The sequence below is a fragment of the Rhipicephalus microplus genome, chromosome X, assembly GCF_043290135.1.
Source record: "Rhipicephalus microplus isolate Deutch F79 chromosome X, USDA_Rmic, whole genome shotgun sequence".
NCBI lineage: Eukaryota > Metazoa > Arthropoda > Arachnida > Ixodida > Ixodidae > Rhipicephalus > Rhipicephalus microplus.
Window position 1 is genome coordinate 373374839 of NC_134710.1, and position 17595 is coordinate 373392433.

At 39.9% G+C, this 17595-nt stretch overlaps 1 protein-coding gene across 2 annotated transcripts in view; it reads right to left on the reverse strand.

The window, feature by feature from the left end:
• dgt6 (dim gamma-tubulin 6) overlaps positions 1 to 17595 on the reverse strand; it is a 96991-nt gene that overhangs the window by 74766 nt on the left and 4630 nt on the right. For both annotated transcript variants that reach the window (XM_075879994.1, XM_075879993.1), the window contains exons 2-5: positions 11620 to 11659; positions 7330 to 7397; positions 6062 to 6160; positions 3228 to 3306 (exon numbers count right to left, since the gene is read on the reverse strand). In XM_075879994.1, the coding sequence (XP_075736109.1) occupies positions 3228 to 3306; positions 6062 to 6160; positions 7330 to 7397; positions 11620 to 11659 (286 nt within the window). The remainder of the gene's footprint in view (positions 1 to 3227; positions 3307 to 6061; positions 6161 to 7329; positions 7398 to 11619; positions 11660 to 17595) is intronic.

The following is a 17595-nucleotide window of genomic DNA, read 5'->3' on the forward strand; positions in this document are numbered from 1 at the left end:
ACCAACTCGCCCAACAAGTCACTACGCTCAAAACTGGGAATGAGCCACAACTTCACTCAGCTCAAACGATAGTGCCACCAGGTACCGACACTACACAGTGACAAGCCCACACAGAACTACAGCCACGTGCAGCTGTGGGCACATGGGCCAACAATAACGAACCTACGCCGTCCATGCATTGGATTGTATTGGATTGGTTCTGTCTACGAATGACACGAGAGACGGCAGCCTATCTGTCACCTGGTGTTGCTGAAAAATCTCCTTGACGGTGGCCTCCGAGATAAAGCAGCGCATTGCCAGGTAATCTCTCGGAGGCTATGTGTAGCAGCTTTGGGGCAGTTCTACTCATTTGTAGCATGGATGTAGCAGCGTTCACGAAATGTAGCAGGTTGGAGCAATGGTGCTCATTTGTAGCATAGATGTAGCAGCTTTGATAAAACGTAACAGCTTGGAGCAATCGTAGCAGCTTTCCCATCACTGTCAAAGCTCGTGTTGTGTGTTAACTCTACTCGTCCAGTTCCTGCGCCGTTTTAATGCACAAAAGTACTCCACATGAAGCATAAGAGAGCTGTGGAATAAAATTCGGCAAAAAAAAAAAACATTCCTGTTGCCTAAGTGCACGGGACTTAAAATTGAATTGAAGCATGAAGATAATATGCAATGCTTATTTATCAGCAATTACTAAAACACCAATAACTGAAGAAAACATGGCATAAATATGCATTGAACGATAGTGTGCATTTAGAGCAAAGTTCAGTGCAATGTAACAATGACATATCAGTGATGCTTTACTTTTAAAATAAGCATAAGCATAAGTAATAAGTAGAGATGTAGGAAGAGTAAATTTTAGGTTAAAGGTGAATTCAAAGCAAATACTAATTTGGTTGAAAAACTTGAAATAAAATATCTCAAGTAGTATCAGCAAAACCTCATTAACTCGAAGTCACTAGGGCCACGAGAAATCTTCGAATGACGCGGATTTCCAAATTATCAGTGAAATGTGTCTTGTTTTCTGCCGGCATACATTTCGGTTGCCACGACTCCCCCCCCCCCCCCTCCTTTTTTTCCCTTTTTTTGTGGTGGTGGAAGTAGCAAGGTTCGGGTGCTTCAGCTGTCAGTTAGTATCACTACATTGCACTGCCTTGTGACTCTTAACGGTTGTTGCTTTCATGGATTTGCGGGGAAATCAGGATCGGGAATCGGCACAGCACCCAAAGTTTTGGAATTAACCGGACTGGTGCTGACTGCCACTTCAAATTATTCGCTCAAACTTACATCGTACAATACTGAACCATGAAAATGTTTTAATTGAGCAAATTTTAAAATAACCCACTCTGGACTAATAAGATTTTACTGCATATAACACACAAAGAAAAATTACCGTTTTTGTCATGACCTAATTATTAGGAAATAGAACTAAGCTAAGTTAGGAACTGATCTAACTACTAAGTACTAGAACTAGACTTGTGCAAATGTCACTTTATCGTTCAAGGCAAACTGGAATCAATAATAAATAATAGCAGGATTTGAATTCTGATATATAGAGCAATTAGAAAGCGGTAAAATATGTAGAGTAAGAGAACTATACAGGTTGCCACAAAATATACACTTGCTGAAGACCTTCTTTACCCCCCACATCTAAGCTTATCGACAAGCATGGCAAACAAAAGGCGTAATAAAACTAGGAGCTGAAAGTGTTAGAGCCGATGAGTTTCGAAGATTAAGTGTGAATATAAAGGCACACAGCATCTTCGGACTGCTTAAGAAGTTACCTGACAATTTTCTATACACAACTGATTCTGGACAAGCAATTTGATTTTCGTACAAAGTTTTTTAGAAAAATAGGCCGTAAACACAAAGCGCATATGAGGAGCTTGCGCTACAGTTCGTTTTCACTCAATGCTTCCTTTCAGAAAAAGTGGCTTTTAGCCATAAAAAATGCTGTTTAAGAAAAGTACGAATGCAACAATTATGCACAAAAAAACACTCTTTCAAAATTGGAAAGAAAAGAAAAATTTTTTTTCCTTCAAACTTTTCCTACCCTGTGCCCTTAACTAAAACTTTCACACGTACATTGGTTGTAACAGCTGTCCGAACTCGTGGCAGAAAATGGTGTGCAAGAAAAAGGAGGGATATGAGTATTGTTAGTAAACCCAACGCAAGCCGATACAAGAACATGCTTTGCATTCTTGATGGATTGTAAAAAAAATTTTACTACTGTGTACAAGACGAGTGCTCTATCTAAACCAACTGTCAGTGATAATATATTTTGGTGTGTTGTCCTCATGAGAACAAAATTAATGATGTAAAATATTTCGGAATTTCATGACCATACTGGCAAAGTGTTTCAAGCCCCTAAACTTGTACAAATTGTATTGCTGTAAGCAAACAGACAGCTGCAGTAAAACTAGATCCTCACAATAGTGACCAGCAATAGCCATTTAATGAATTAAGAGGCCTGCAGTCTGTTACTATCAACACTTCTAATAACATCACCTTGGTCACTGCTTACGGTGATCTCCTGTAAACAGGGAAACCAGAAAGTTGAATCCAAAAATTTACAGTAGGAGAGATTGAATAGAATGAATAGAATGACATAAGCGTCAACGCGATAACGCTGAAGAGCTCATTTCGCAAAAATTCTGGGCTCGATGTCATTGATTGTAAGGAAAAAATCATCATCTTCGTGTGACTGAAAAATTAAGCATCTTTCGATGACTTAAAATTCAAGAAAAATGCAAATAAAAAATTCTGTGTTTAAGTGGGGATCAAACCCGGGTCATTTGTCTGGCTAACGAGTGTTCTACCACCTAGCCATGCCTCTGCTTGTGAATACAGTGAAAATAACTTCCTCTGCTTGGAAATACAGTGAAAGTAACTTTCATGCTTTAGAAACACATCTGTACTGAATACATGCTTCACAATACAACATGAAATATTGCAGTAATAATGCGTGGTACAAGTGCAGATGACCATCGGGCATCAGAACATGGTATTATCATAACGACTTCACAGTTTAAAGCCAGTCACCCTCTACAAAAGGCGCACATCATACTGCACCCGTAAGGCCACGTAGTGGGTGCATAGCAAGTTTGAAAAGATTTCATACACAAAGTGTTTGAAGTACGCACTTGTAACAGAATATCGTTATCATGTTAAACTTTTATTGGCTAAACTTAAGAGCAACGCAATTTTTTTTTAACCTCAGTAACAAACACCCTACTTACTTTAAGTGTTGAAAGCCAGGAGACAATTGCATCGCGAAAATCTTGTTCGCCTTGCCTTGGCTTTATGGGCCACACATTCCTGCAGAGTTGTGTACAGAAAAAAAAACACATTTTTGTTCAGATCTTACCATTAACACACACTCTTGGAAACAAGTCTTGACTTGGTTTAGATTCAACAATATAGTACAAGGAGTCTTGTGAATAGGGCTGAAAGCTTCTACAAGCTATACCGATTAATTAAGTGAACCTTAATTATTCGTCTAAAGCCGATACCACGTCATGTCATGAGCTGGCAGACAAAAAAAATGATATCAGCTATTTCACTTTAATTGGCACATAGGTACGTACAGATAACTATTTTCCCATTTTGGTGTTTTTGGTAAACCACATCACATACATCTCAGAAGAATTTCAAAGTACTCTAAGAGAAAGCTCAAATATCGAAGTCAATACAACAGAGCCTCATTGGTACATTTTCACGTAATAAAGATTTTCCGTCTCTTACAATGATCGCAAAAACTAAATTAAGCCAATTCGGATCGTACGTTTTCCTGGATCATACGTTCGTTTCCCGTGTTGTTGTTTTTTTTTAAGTATCAACGAGGTTCTATTGTATATACCAAGCTTTATTATCTTTAATTTGTCTGCTGCAAGAATGCCTGAAATAGATATTTTGCACTAGTTAACATGCTTGCAATTTTTTCTCCAGAAGTCCTGAGACTGTAAAGGAAAATAAAATACGGTTGAAATTCAATGTAACAAAACTACAACTGGGCTCGAATTATTTTGTTAAATCAGAAAGTTTATAAAATTGACAACAAAATTGTTTGGGCCTTCGATATTTCAAATATTAATTTACTGATACCCAAAAACTAACTACAGCAGTATTGCCGCTAACCCACGCCTGCATCACTAGGGCAGTGTGAGTGCGGCTAAGGACCTGGTGCCCCCTATGTCCGGGCTATGCAGGCCTTATAGATGACCACGTGAAGGTATGACATACTATTGATATACAAAGATGCAAAGAACAAATGCACAGAGAGTATGTGTACAGACCGAGTGAGAAAAAAGCGAAGTGTTAATTAGTGCTATATTTGACATAAACCATGAAATAACGGGGGAAAAAAACACTCCCTTAGCAACATCCAGAATGTAAGAGTGCTACAGACTTCAGGGTCTGTTGTTACGCGCTTGGTTGCAGTGTGAATCATCACCAAATTAAAGGGACACTAAAGACAACTATTAAGTTGATGTGGATTGTTGAAATAGCCGTCCAGAAATCTCGTAGTGCTACTTTTGTGACAAGGAAATGCTTATTTTGAAATAAGACCATGTTTTAGTGGTCTGCATCGCCTTCGCACACTTCGAGTTACCCGCCTCAAGATGAAAACTTTCATGCCACTGTTGCCGTGTGCAACACTGCCCGACTTTACTGCGCGGCCGCCGACGCTAGCAGCAGCAGAGCAATGGTATCGGGAGCCACAGCAGCAACAACAGCCATTGAACAATGGCCTCCGAAATGGCAGGCATGCTTGGTTCAACTGGGCACCGCTATATGGCACGACCTATTCACTTTAACTAGGCGAAAATCTTTGGAACTACTAGTGTCATTCCCCACAGTAATGTCCGGCACTTTTTTTTTCTATGAATCAGACAGAAACAAATAAGCAGCATTTTATTACGTCGCTTTATTCACGGAATCGTCATTGTTTAGTACAGTCGGTTACATTATTAGTGATTAATTGTAGACGGTAACTCTGACGTACGGGACCATTTTGCAAATGTCCTACTCGTGGCGCATGTGTTCTCATGCATTTTAACTTAATTTCTCGGTAAATAGGGCACAGTTGTTGATAGCATTGTCATTTTGAACATCCTCATACATTGTGCTTTCTCTCTGGCATAAACTGTTATTTGCCTTTAGTGTCCCTTTAAAGTTATGATCGTGACTAGGGTGCCTCAATGTTTTCACACGATAGGTTTAGAAGTAACGTTTCACGAAAATTTCTTCAAATCACATTAGGTGGCTCAGTTCATTAATTCAGGAAGACAAGAACACTGAACCTTGTGGGCATTAACTGGGTATTAGAAATTTTTTTTTTGTTAGACCAGAAATTTCTTAAAATCTGGTTTCATTATATCAAGCTTCAACTGTACTGGTAAGGCCCCATTACATTTGCTTTTTGATTGGAATAAATATTGTAACCAAGATATGAACAGTTCCTTCGTGAGGTATAGGTGGCAAATAATGTCTGATCGTGCAAACCAAATAAGCAGCTGCACAAAATAACTATCACACTATATGCTTATCTTACAAATTTAGCTGAAGTCATGCATCTCATGATACAAAGGAACAACTGATGTCAAGTGTGTGAGGAACAAAGTTCTGTGTTCAGTCACTTACAACATTTGTACCCTGCACATATAATATGTAAATCTGTAAGGTAATAAAATGCAACTAATTGCATTTTAAATATATATATTTAATGTAGGCTTGCAAGAGCAAGTTTATTGAATATTTGGAGAGAAGAACCTCTATACACATAAGGAAAACATGCATTGCAGATCAAAACATTCTAATTACTAAATGAACATTTTTCTTATCAGCCATTATTATTCGTATTATTTAGTCTTTATATTTCGGTGCATGAGCATAATTTCAAGCAAACATTATATCTTTGATCATATGGTCACTTGCTGAAGTTAGCTTGCAAATTACGAGAAAGAGAGAATAAATTGAGAGAAAGGCTTGGAGGTTAACCAGAATTGTAGCATCAGGTTTCCTACCCTGCACTAAAGAGAGGGGGATGGGAAAGTAAAGAAAAACATTTTACTTCATAAATTTCCGTGCTTCCTTCTTGTCATAGGCATTTAATAAACCATAAATCACCTCCCGGACGGTGACAGAAGTGTGCTTGCCGAAGAAATCATTCCTGGTTAAAAAAGAAGAAATAATAAAAATAACAATGAGTTGTTCACATTGCTGTGCAAATCAGTTTTCTTGAAAAGTAAAGCAGCCAGCAATTACATAAGAGTGCACTCATGTTATTTGCATATATAAAGTGCAGCAACATTTCAGGCAATGCAGCTTGGCAGTAATTAAATTTCAGGATCAGTGTCAAGTGATTCTGAACTTATGCTGTCATTTCATCTATGTCAAGAATGCATTAGTATACAAGAAACAAATAAAGAAGGACAAGAAGAAAATCGTGTAATAAAAGATGCCATTCACAGACAGCTAGTTTTAGTTACTTCATTTTGTTGCATAGCAAGAAATTTTAAGCTTTTAAGCATGCAATCTGAGTTAAACATCATATAGATCTTGCTTTAGCATGATTGAAAACAAATAGTTCAAGCTGATACCGCATGTCTTGCTATGTAAGCTGTGTTTTCAGAGCATACTTAAACTGCTCACTTCAAAGCACAAGCTAGTTGTACAATAGTAGCCTCTGCACATGAGAGAATACTAGATTAGTAGAAGGAAGCTTAAGTCAGAAATGGTTTTCTTACTTCAGAACTGTTTTATTGCCTAGTATATTACTTATAAAGACAATTGCGCCCTTTCACCTATTTAGTGCACAACGTGAACACTAGTTGACGAACTAGCTTTACATAGTAAGTAACCGTAGCATTTTAAGGCATTAAAAAAAAGGCAATGAGTGTGGGTCTCTGTGGATACTAAGTGATAAGCTTATAGCGAATCACAGGTCAATCAAGCTATTGAAGTTCACAAGATCCAAGTTAGTTAAAAATCATAAAGAAATGTGCATTCTTTAGTGGAATTAAGCAGAATTGACCATTATATTCCACATAAACTACAGTCTTCCTAGCCTGTGAAGAAATGGTTACACATTGTGAGTGATGCAATATTACACAGCTAAGAAATCCCGATATTAGTTTTCAACACGTACAGTATAGTATCCACACAATGTACACAAGTAAAAAAACAAATATGGCTAGTACCAAATACAGACATTGCCAAGAAGTACATGGTAGTCTTAGTACAAAATAGAATGATTGCAAAGCAATGCTATTTGCTAGTTGTCAGTTCTCAAGATAAATGCCATGGTGAGTTTCAGCACATCAGAAATCAGGTGCTCACACAAAGTATGCAGTTCCACTTGAAGATTTTATGTTCAAAAGCTCCAAATTTTTCAGCAGGAGGAAAATCTGTAATGAAATAATTGTGAATTGTAAATCCTCCTTATAATGAGTTATATGCCAGGACAAATGAATAGAGTTAGTATCTGTTTTATACGAAAAAAGAAGTAGATGTGTGTGTGGTGGACAAAAAAAGGATCTTCAAGCATCGATTTTTCTGTGTTCTGAATACAGCATATTGGTGATGAGGTTTCAATTCATGCAGTTTCCTGGCAGTTTCTCTGCATTACACGTTCTGGGACTGCCACCCCTCCACCATAGTTGTGAAGATCGGCAAGCTATATTATCTAAATGTGTTGCATTGCCGCTGCATTTGGCGGCGACTTAACAAAATGGAGGGCTGCACTGACATACAGCATGTGTATTATCTCTTCATTTTAGCTATAAGTCTAAAATAAGTTAAATATGAATCTTCATATTCACAACTTGTTAGATAGCAGTAACACATCTATATCCTTGTTGATGTAGTCACTTTAAAGTAAGTGGCGATTCCCAAGTGGCTTTGAGTATCAAGCTAATCAAGTGCGATTGAACACCAGCCCAATGTGATGATTGTCTTGAACAGACAGAACAGGCGGCTACTTTTTGATGAGCAAACACTGTTGCCATCATAAACACTACTGTCAATGATGTCTAACTTATGTTCTCATCAGAATATTTATGGGAAGCAAGGACATTGAATGAATCAAACCACTATTTCAGAGAAGAGGTCAGTTCTCGGCAGCAGTATGGGATCATGTAGGGAAGGAGTCAAGAATGAGGTGTAAAGAGATTGTAGGATGAACAGCATTAGCATTTAACTAGCATCAGCCCTTGCTACTTCATTGTGTACATAGTACTGTGTTTGCTTTGGTAAAGCTTTAATACAGTTGAATGCCCAGCTCCTTTTACACAGCTTAAAATAGGCCATTTTGACTAGCATAATTTGTTAGTGCTTTTTGTGCTTCACCTATTGTACATTCCCTTAAGTTATGACATCATTGCGCAGCAGATATTGGATATTTGATATCTTTTGCGAGAAAGCTGAGTGGCTCCAAATGTGGCATTATTCCTGCTCTGAAAGTCAGGCAATCGAGAAGTGTGTGAATTAACATGTCTGACTCCAACATATTCGTCCAGTACAGTCTGTTTCACACTTGGGGAAAATCTCATGGTATCGCGATGCGACCAGTGCTGCACTTGCACGCTGGCAGCGGCTCGCGCGTGCACAGGCGCTTGAGGAGCGTGGTGTTGAACCGCATCATCTGCGATGGCGGTGCATGCTGGCCACATTGTTGGGCAGCCAGTTGCACTCTGGCTAGGCTTATAGTCTGTACTAAACATTGTGCCATGTCAACCCATCAGTCTTCATAGGCGATTATGGGGTTCTGGAAACAGTGTTTGACATCACACGTTCTTTGCTCCTCTAAAACGCGGAGGCACTGAGTGCATTCTTGCATATTTGTTCTTTTGTGTGTGCACTGCAGCGCAGTACATTGCGACGGGGAAGACCATAATGAGCACGTAGCATGCGTGGTATTTATTTCACACTAAAGAAAAAGGAAGCACTCTACAGCCACTGCCAGGCATATATGCTGGTTCAACGTAACAAAAGAAATGAGAAAGAGTTCAGGAATTCTGTTGGTCAAGATGACCTGAACGTGCTTCTTCTCGATAGCGTTTCATTACATGAGGCAGCACTCACTCACTGGCCCTGAAATGCATGTGTGAAGCTTCCAACTACACTTCATACCCTGTAATGTGCCCAGCGGCACTTATGACAGGGCTAATTTGGATGGCAGTTACGGGATGAAATGCCAACACATGTTGGCATTGCCGGTGACGTGTTTCAATCGTTCAGCAATATGCCCCTCAAGCGTCTGCGCACGCGCCAGCTGCTTCTGGCGCATGAATGCCGCGCTGGCTACATCATGACCGCATCGTGATGCCATGTGCTAAGAGATTTCCCTTAAGTCTGGAACAAACTGAACATGTGATGTATGCTGCATTGGCTATAACTTTGCTCATAAACACTTCTGCTGGTGACAAGGCTTTTTCATGACTGTGATGTATCAATGCTCTGCTAGGAGCCTACAACCCACAATTTTAGGTAGGAATTTAGGACTACTAGGTTTGTTGAATGAGGTTCGGGGTGTTACATGAGAAGTCAAGCCCATCCACTCATGCGGAGACCACATAAGTGGATTTGGTTACCTCATCCGTGCCTGCGTGTGCTGGTGTCCACAGAATTTCTATTTAATTTAACTTTTTTTTATTAATATCACTGGTCAACACATATTCACAATTGTGGGTGCTATAAATTGGGCGACCACTTAATATGAATCTGTGACTATGCGAAAGCTATTTTAAGGACTCTCGTGTACAATGTTTTCTGTGTCAATCGGAATAGTGTTGACAGCTCCCCATACGGCCAACGGCTCTGCATGTAAGGGTGCACCACTGCAAAGCTAGAAAGTGTGATAGCCAAATGGCAAAGTTGCCAAAAAACAACGAAATGTAACAGTGTTAACAATCACTAGAATTGTCTAAATATTGCTGTCATAACTATTACATGCAAACATATTATGTCACTGCTATGTATAAAATCATTTTTGCAAGCACTAGGTAGAAATGATGAAATGGATGTACTTTATACCAATTTCTACTGTTGAGAAGCTCTAAACAAGGTTATCCATTCAGATGCATAAAGTAGAAGCTCAAGCATTTTCTTTAACAAGAGGGACCATTGCCAAGAGATGATACTTTTAGCCCTATTTTATGATATGTCATGTAAATGTCCTCCAGGTAGGCAGTCCTTAGTCCAAAGACAATTGCAATGTTTCTTTCTGACAGTAAGCCTGTACTTGTTGCTTATCAGAGGCGCTGACCTCAGACAAGTGACAAGTTGCAGTGTCTCGCATTCAACTTAGTGATGTTGACCAAATCAGGGAAATGCAATCAGTTATTCATGCACACTTGCATAGTGAATGACAAACCTGTTTTGCAAAGGAATTCCTTATCTTGGATTTCTTTAAGGTTGTACCAAAACAAAGCCCCTAAAATTCCCTCCTTTTGTTTATCTATTTATGGTTAGGTAAGTTTCATACAATGTCTTTCGTTCATGCATGTTTATGTCGTGACCACAAGTACTAGATTATTTATTTTATACTTCAAAGACCCCCTCCAAAAGAGCTTTACATGAAGGTGTGGGCAAGAAGATATAAATAATAATTCTATGGCTTTTTAAAATTTGTGCGTGTTGAAATAGTTATCGATCTTTTATCGGCCTCCAAGTATCATGTATAAAAAAATAAAAGTTTGATCAAGAGGTGTTTTAATAATACAAATAATGCTGGCCAAATTTCAGTAGAAGAGAACACTAGAGGTGTATGTACTGAACACATTCGTAAATGTTAGTGGGCACTGCAATGCTTTTTCAGCATGGTCAGTAAACACTGCCGATCAGTAGTCGAGGCTCCTGGGAACATACAAGCCAAACCATATAGCACAGCACCCAGCCCAAAATTAACACTTATTTCTTGAAGTCAACTCGAAGTGGCTCTCTCTTTCGCCAAAGGATGATGCCATATACTGAAATGACTACATCTTATACCCAAATTTACAGCAGTTGGCTGGTTTGAGCATTGTACTCTGCACAGTTACTACAGTTGTTAGAGACACCACCACGAGACTGCAAGCATGCTTGTGATCGCACTGAAAGTAAGCCACATGTTTGAAGAAAAAAAATAATAAGTGTTCAAAGTTATGGCATGCACGTGATGCAACTTTTTTGCCCCATGCCATCTCTCCCTGCTCAGCTTCCGGCACGCTTGTCAGGATGACAGAAGAAAGAAAACAGTGACAGCATGCAAAACATCTCTAAATCTCTTCATTCTTCACGAATTCTAAAAACTTTTGTGGTCATTTATTCGTGAGATAATAAACTCCTCAAGTGCAGCCATTTGATAGTTACTTAGAAAAGTCTTGCAGAGCCTTTTTACAAAGCCCCAAGTGTTTAAAATTATCCAGAGGCATCCATAGCTGGAGTCACTTTTAGACGTCCAAGCCCATTGACCAACCAACTAAGAGGCATCCATAGCTGGAGTCACTTTTAGACGTCCAAGCCCATTGACCAACCAACTAATAGGACTTTAAGCAATCTGGCGTTGAAAGATCGCCGGGACATGAATGAAGGGTACGAAATGACTAAGAAATATTAAGCATTTTATACACCAAATACTCATTTTCCTACCTCCTCCTTTCGTCGGCCGCTCTCAAATGGTACAAAAGTGCTGAAACAAAAAAAAGAGAGGGCAGGGGGAATTCATTACAAAAACGCATCAACAGAAACACGCCATGTCCTATAACTAGCAAAACACCCCCGAACGGTACCAATGGTGAAAAGCACAGCTGATAATGACTTGTTCAGCTTAAAGAGACCGACAACGAATTTTTATGCCATTTTTTTAGCAGAACCGAAAGCTTACTGGTCAGCGAGTTTAATCAAGGAATGGCATAGTGCAAAACACCATGTAACATTTGTAACCACAGTTTTTCTACCTACAGCAAATATCAAGTCATATACTCACATGCTGCAAACAGTGAGTCCAAGATTGGTTTGAGAAAGGCAAAGAAGACAACCACTTGTTTGTAGCACAAAGCCACAAGGAAATCCGTACAGACTTCTCAGAAAGAAAAGCCTCTTAGTTGTCGAAAAATTTGTCCTGGTCTGAGCTTCGAATCCAGGACCAACACCTTTCCTGGGTGGTTGCTCTTCCACTTGAGCTAATTAGGAAGCTAGCAATTGACAGTGCGAGGGTGAATACATCGACAACACGAAGAACATAGACACAAGCATTGCAAATGAGTTTTGCATAAACCTGCAGGGTGGTAGAAGGGTTAACAAAGGGAAAGAAGTCTACCACCCATTTGTAGCACAAAGCTACGAGAAAATCTGTACGGTACCAAATGGTTTTGTGCGGTACTATATGAAACCATTGAGCATGGTGGTCAAGTGCACATACGTGCCCTCGGCGTGCATGTGCCCCGGCTCAATTTGGCCCACTGGCGGTCACGACAGCTGTACCACTTCTTAACATGTGCGACTGCTCTCTTATGTCATAAGCAGCACAGAATTGAGCAGGGCTGGATATACATACCCTAATTTTGAGAAAAGGTGTGCATGACAGCATCAGGCCACACTACTACAAACAGGAAAGTGATCGACTCCATACTTCATAACCCAGCTTCAATTCTCTTCCGCTAGGCTGCATCGCATGACGGTTTTTGTTGCCTTTCTGTACGATTTAAAAATATAAATGCTACTGGCAATGCGAAAAAAATATTGGAATTTGTGACTGTATTTTATGGTCTTTACATTTTTGCTAGAATCTAATTGCACCTTCTGACCAGTTGTCGGTTCTGTTAAAAGCAATTGTACCGTGGCTTGCATAAGGCTAATAGAGTTCTTTATGCTGCTACCTATTTTTCATAGTATTTATTTTCAAATGCCTGTTTGGTAGCCTAAGTTTTTCTGAATTATGAAGCCATTGGGGATGCTTTCAATTTTCGTTTAGTTAGCATGCTTGGTTAACCCCTAGAGATGCTTTGTACACATGGTTGTGTGACAAGTGGCTAGAGAAAGATACAGCTTTGAAAGGAGAGTGTAAATAGTGTCTCTCTATTTCATTTTACTTTGCAATACGGTCTTGCATATGATCACTTAGCTGTGTGTAAATAATTTAGTTTTTCTTTTTTCCCAGTCCAATCTTGCATACGATCACTTTGCTGAAGGCACCATGTTTGATGAGTCATTCGATGTGGCACATGCGCAAGCCATGCAACAGTATAATTTTTCTTTGCTCCAAATGATTATATTCATAAATAAATTTGCACATTTCTAGTAAGAAATCTTACTTTATTCATACAAAAATAGAGAGAATGACTTAGAAATATCTACTTAGAACGAGTAGATATTTAATTGCAATTTAATAACAATCAATTACTATGACACACATAAATCAAAAGCCTGTGCTATCTATGTGTTTTCTTCATTTGTGTGGTCGTGATTTCGGCATAAATATTACTATTTGATTCCAACATGCACCAACTAGCCCAACAGCAGCTTCTACTAGAATTGAACAATGAATTTAATACACATTTTTCACAAGCTGCTGCATCTAGTGGCCTCACTGCTGTGAACTTGCGGAGGTGAAATTTTATTGGTTTGGCGATGTTATAACACCAGAAATGGGCACGTCAGTATTCGTAGCAGTCGCCCATGTCTTTAGACCCTTTTGACTACTGCTGTGGTTCTCAGAGCCCCTGCTTGGACACAGCAGGGAACAATGATCCTAGCTGGAGTACTTGCATTTCCCATACGATCATCTGGCTGCCCACAAATCTTTCATGGTTTCAGCGCTTCTTTCACGTGCAAGAGTAATTTGCTCATCTGAGGGGAAGAGAATTAATGAGAACAGAAGAGAGGATCGTCACTGAGCTTTGAAAGAATACATTCACGAAAGCTTGCATCCGCGATAGTGTCATGCCGTGTATTGAAAAGGGCAACCACCATCCCACGGAACGGCACCTGTGAAAGACCCACTACCCAACCCCTCTCTCTGCATCAAAACCCCACCGGACAACAGAATTGGAGAAGTCAGCCCAGCACGTCATCATCTCATGTGTGCTGAGCATCAGTGAACAGCTCTCCGAGGTCCTCAAAACAGTGGGGTTCAGGATAATTCAAGAACCTGCTTCGATGCTTGCCCACTTGCTAACGAAGCCAATAGAGCGACCATCTAAAGGGACGTATTCTCACGAAGAAATACTCAGGGGATAAAGCTCACGACGCAAATACCCCACAAATGTCCCTGCTCACACAAGCAAGGCGAAGGGGGCAGAGATCAGTGTCACCAGACTACTCTGGTGGCCGCTTTAAGGAAATATCTCACAGGTATTCACACGGGGGATCGATTCTCGGAGAAGATGCGAAGATTGTGGATCACACTACAAAGACGTCATGGATTAAGGAGTAGGCATGACCTCCCCACACATCCTCAAGAGAGGCTGGGACTTTTTGACTGACAAGACAAGCTATCCTCCTGCGGTGGGAGATATAACAGAATACTGGGCTGGTGCTTGGCCACATTGTTGCACTTCCTCCAGCAGAAGGTGGCAGTGCACAGGTCATTTTGTCATCAGCAGCTGGTGGAACAGGCGATATATGCCACCAGAGATGTCTGGTTTACCCCTACACTCACCTTGTTTGTGTGAGGGGGGAATATTTGTGGAAAATTCTCCTTCTAAGCTGATATCTCTAGGCTCTGCCTTAATCACCCAAGGATGTCTACAATCTAGGTGTCATGTTCCGAGTGTCCAGCCAGTTTACATATAGGTGACAGAAAGGGTTTCCCGGATAAAATCTGCCAACACAATTGAAAGACATCAGCAAGATGAAAGTGCAATGCAGCACTCTTGTAGGTCACCATGTAAAGCACAACAGTAAGATTGATTTTGATAGAGCTTCAGGTGTAGAAACAGAACTGAATCTGTGAAGGAGGCTCTTGATTGCGTTTTGGCACATTTAGCAGGCACCTGCCAATGTGAACCGTTCATACAGCTTCAAGTATGAAAGCAAATGACAATTTGATATTTTTTGCCTTTGTTTATTATACCTTCATAGGCAACAAGAACATAGAGTATTAGCTAACAAAAGGAGCTGAAAACAGGATGCTAGAAATGCACTATAACTCATTTTTTATGCAACAATTCATTTCGTTTACATTGTTCCCATAAAACCATAATATAATTATTGATAGGACTGAACTTCGAAATTTTTTACTTTATTAAAAATATACTCTGATTAAACTTTCCACGGGCAAAGTTATGATTCTTAATTGTATGCATATTTCTCCTGTTTTTTTTTTCTTCGACTACCTCAGCACGCCACAGATGTCTCAATATGCTAAAGTAGGGTTTTTACCAAGTTCAGGATTTTATTTTGCAGCCTATGTGCCATACGCAGGCCAATAAAAATTTTCAAGAAATAGTATGTCTTATGAAAAATTCTATAAAAATAATTTGAGCATTTGAGCTGTAATTGCATTTTGAAAAGAAAAAATAAGAAAAAATTTCCAATAATGCTACATTCTACTCCACTTTATCCATGCGAAACCTACTGCAAGGAACTGCCGTATAAAGAAATAAGATGCAAGAAAAATGCAAAAGAACAGGTGTTGAAAGCATGTCTGGAACAGTAGATGTATAATCTGATCTTTTTTTTTTTTTTACATGTACATACAATGTGTTGCGCTCGCCTACCACTTCACAGCCATTGAGGGGAAACAAGCGAAGATGAAAGGTAAAGATCCGACCGACCCATTAAGGGGAAACTCTTTCCTTACGCACACCATTGCGAGCCCTTCCCGCCACCGCGGCGACAATCTTGGGTGGCCCAGCACACGTCAAGAACTGGCCAGCACAGGATGAGAACCGGATGTGGACTTACACCGACATTTGGATGTGCACAGTCTGGTTTCGTGCTCAGCGTTCACAGTGTTTTGTTTCTTCTTCTTTTTGTTTGTTTAGTCAGTTCTCTCTCACTCTCGCAAACATCTTTCAAGGCAAGAGGGGCGCGAAAACAAAGAAGTTTGAACGTCTATGTTAGTATAACTCATCCCCTGACGAAGGGAGGACCCCTTCTGAAACTGTTGGGAAATAAATATATTTATCCTTGTTGACAATGCTCCCGTTGTGCCATATCCCATATGTATAAATATATCTGTCTGTCTGTGTCTGTGTGTGTGCGTGCGTGTGTGCACATGTGTGTGCGTGCACCTGCGTGTGTGTGTGTGATAATGAGATCTAACAGACAATGACACAAGAAAAGTATAGGGGAAGTTATTGGACCTAATTGCAATGTAAATGTGAAGAAAGAAAAGTGGATGAAAAGATAACTTGCCATGGGGAGGAACCGAACCTGCGACCTTCAAATAACACATATGATGCTCTACGAGCTGAGCTACCATGGCGGGGGGTATTTGGATAATTTGGTATTTGGGGGGGCAATTAGATGGGGGTACCCCCTATCCAATTTATTGAATATATGTGAAATAAATGTGGGAGTGTCAGTCAGCGCCACCAGCAGCCATAGCGGCGAGTCTGGAACACTCTTTATCAGCCTGTTCGGAGTCTCGTATCACATGACCTTATCGCGAGCTGGACCAATAATCTCTTATATACTACCTAAAGGCACTAAGTCTACCAGAACAAAACCCTCGTTAATGAATGAAGGAAGGAAGTTATACTTAAGGGCTTGTTTTTTCTCGTTAGGCACAATATTAATGAGATCTACATTAAAATGATGTAGGAAAAGTATAGGGGAAGTTGTTAGACCTAATTGTAATGTAAATGTGGAGTAAAAAAAGTGAATAAAAAGATAACTTGACGAGGGACGGTTCGGTTCCTGCCCACGGCAGGTTATTTTTTTCATCTAAGTTTCTTTCTTCAAATTCACATGCGAAAAAACGAGCCCTTAAGTATACACTTTCTTTCTTCATTCCCTAACAAGGGTCAGATTCTGGCAGACTTGGTGCCTTTAGGTAGTATATGAGGGATTATTGGTCCAGCTCACAATAAGTTCATGTGTTACGTGATGACAAACAGGCTGATAAAGAGCGTTCCAGACTCGTTGCTGAAATTATCAGAAATAAATCTTAGTATGTATAGTGTGCTCGAATCGCCAGAGGCTATAGAAGCAGCTGAAAACTCACTGTGGCTGCCATGTTTTGGAGAGAATTTCGACCATTTCTGAAATTCTTTGTAACAGCGCAAACTCCCCCCCCCCCTCCTTTCGTAACGGTGGTTGAAAATTTCCAGCAAAAGGAATAATTCTCCGACCTGTTCGAAATCAACATCAATGGCAGTGTGCGAAAACACTAGCACATGCACATAACAGTTTATCCTACTAATGTCCTGTCCTATCCAAATTTGTGTTTCTCTATTTTGCAAGAAATAAAGGGCATTTGATAGTGAACAGGCAGACCGACGTGGCGGTCGTAGGCTACTTTTTTGTAGTGAAGTTCTACCATTTAGTTATAAAGCATGAAGCTGAAAAATATATTAAAAAGTGGTACTTTGACACGAGTATCATACAGCAATCCCACATATTCATTACTTCACAAAGCAGCACCTATGAATGCCGCACGTCTGGGCCCTAGTTATGTAT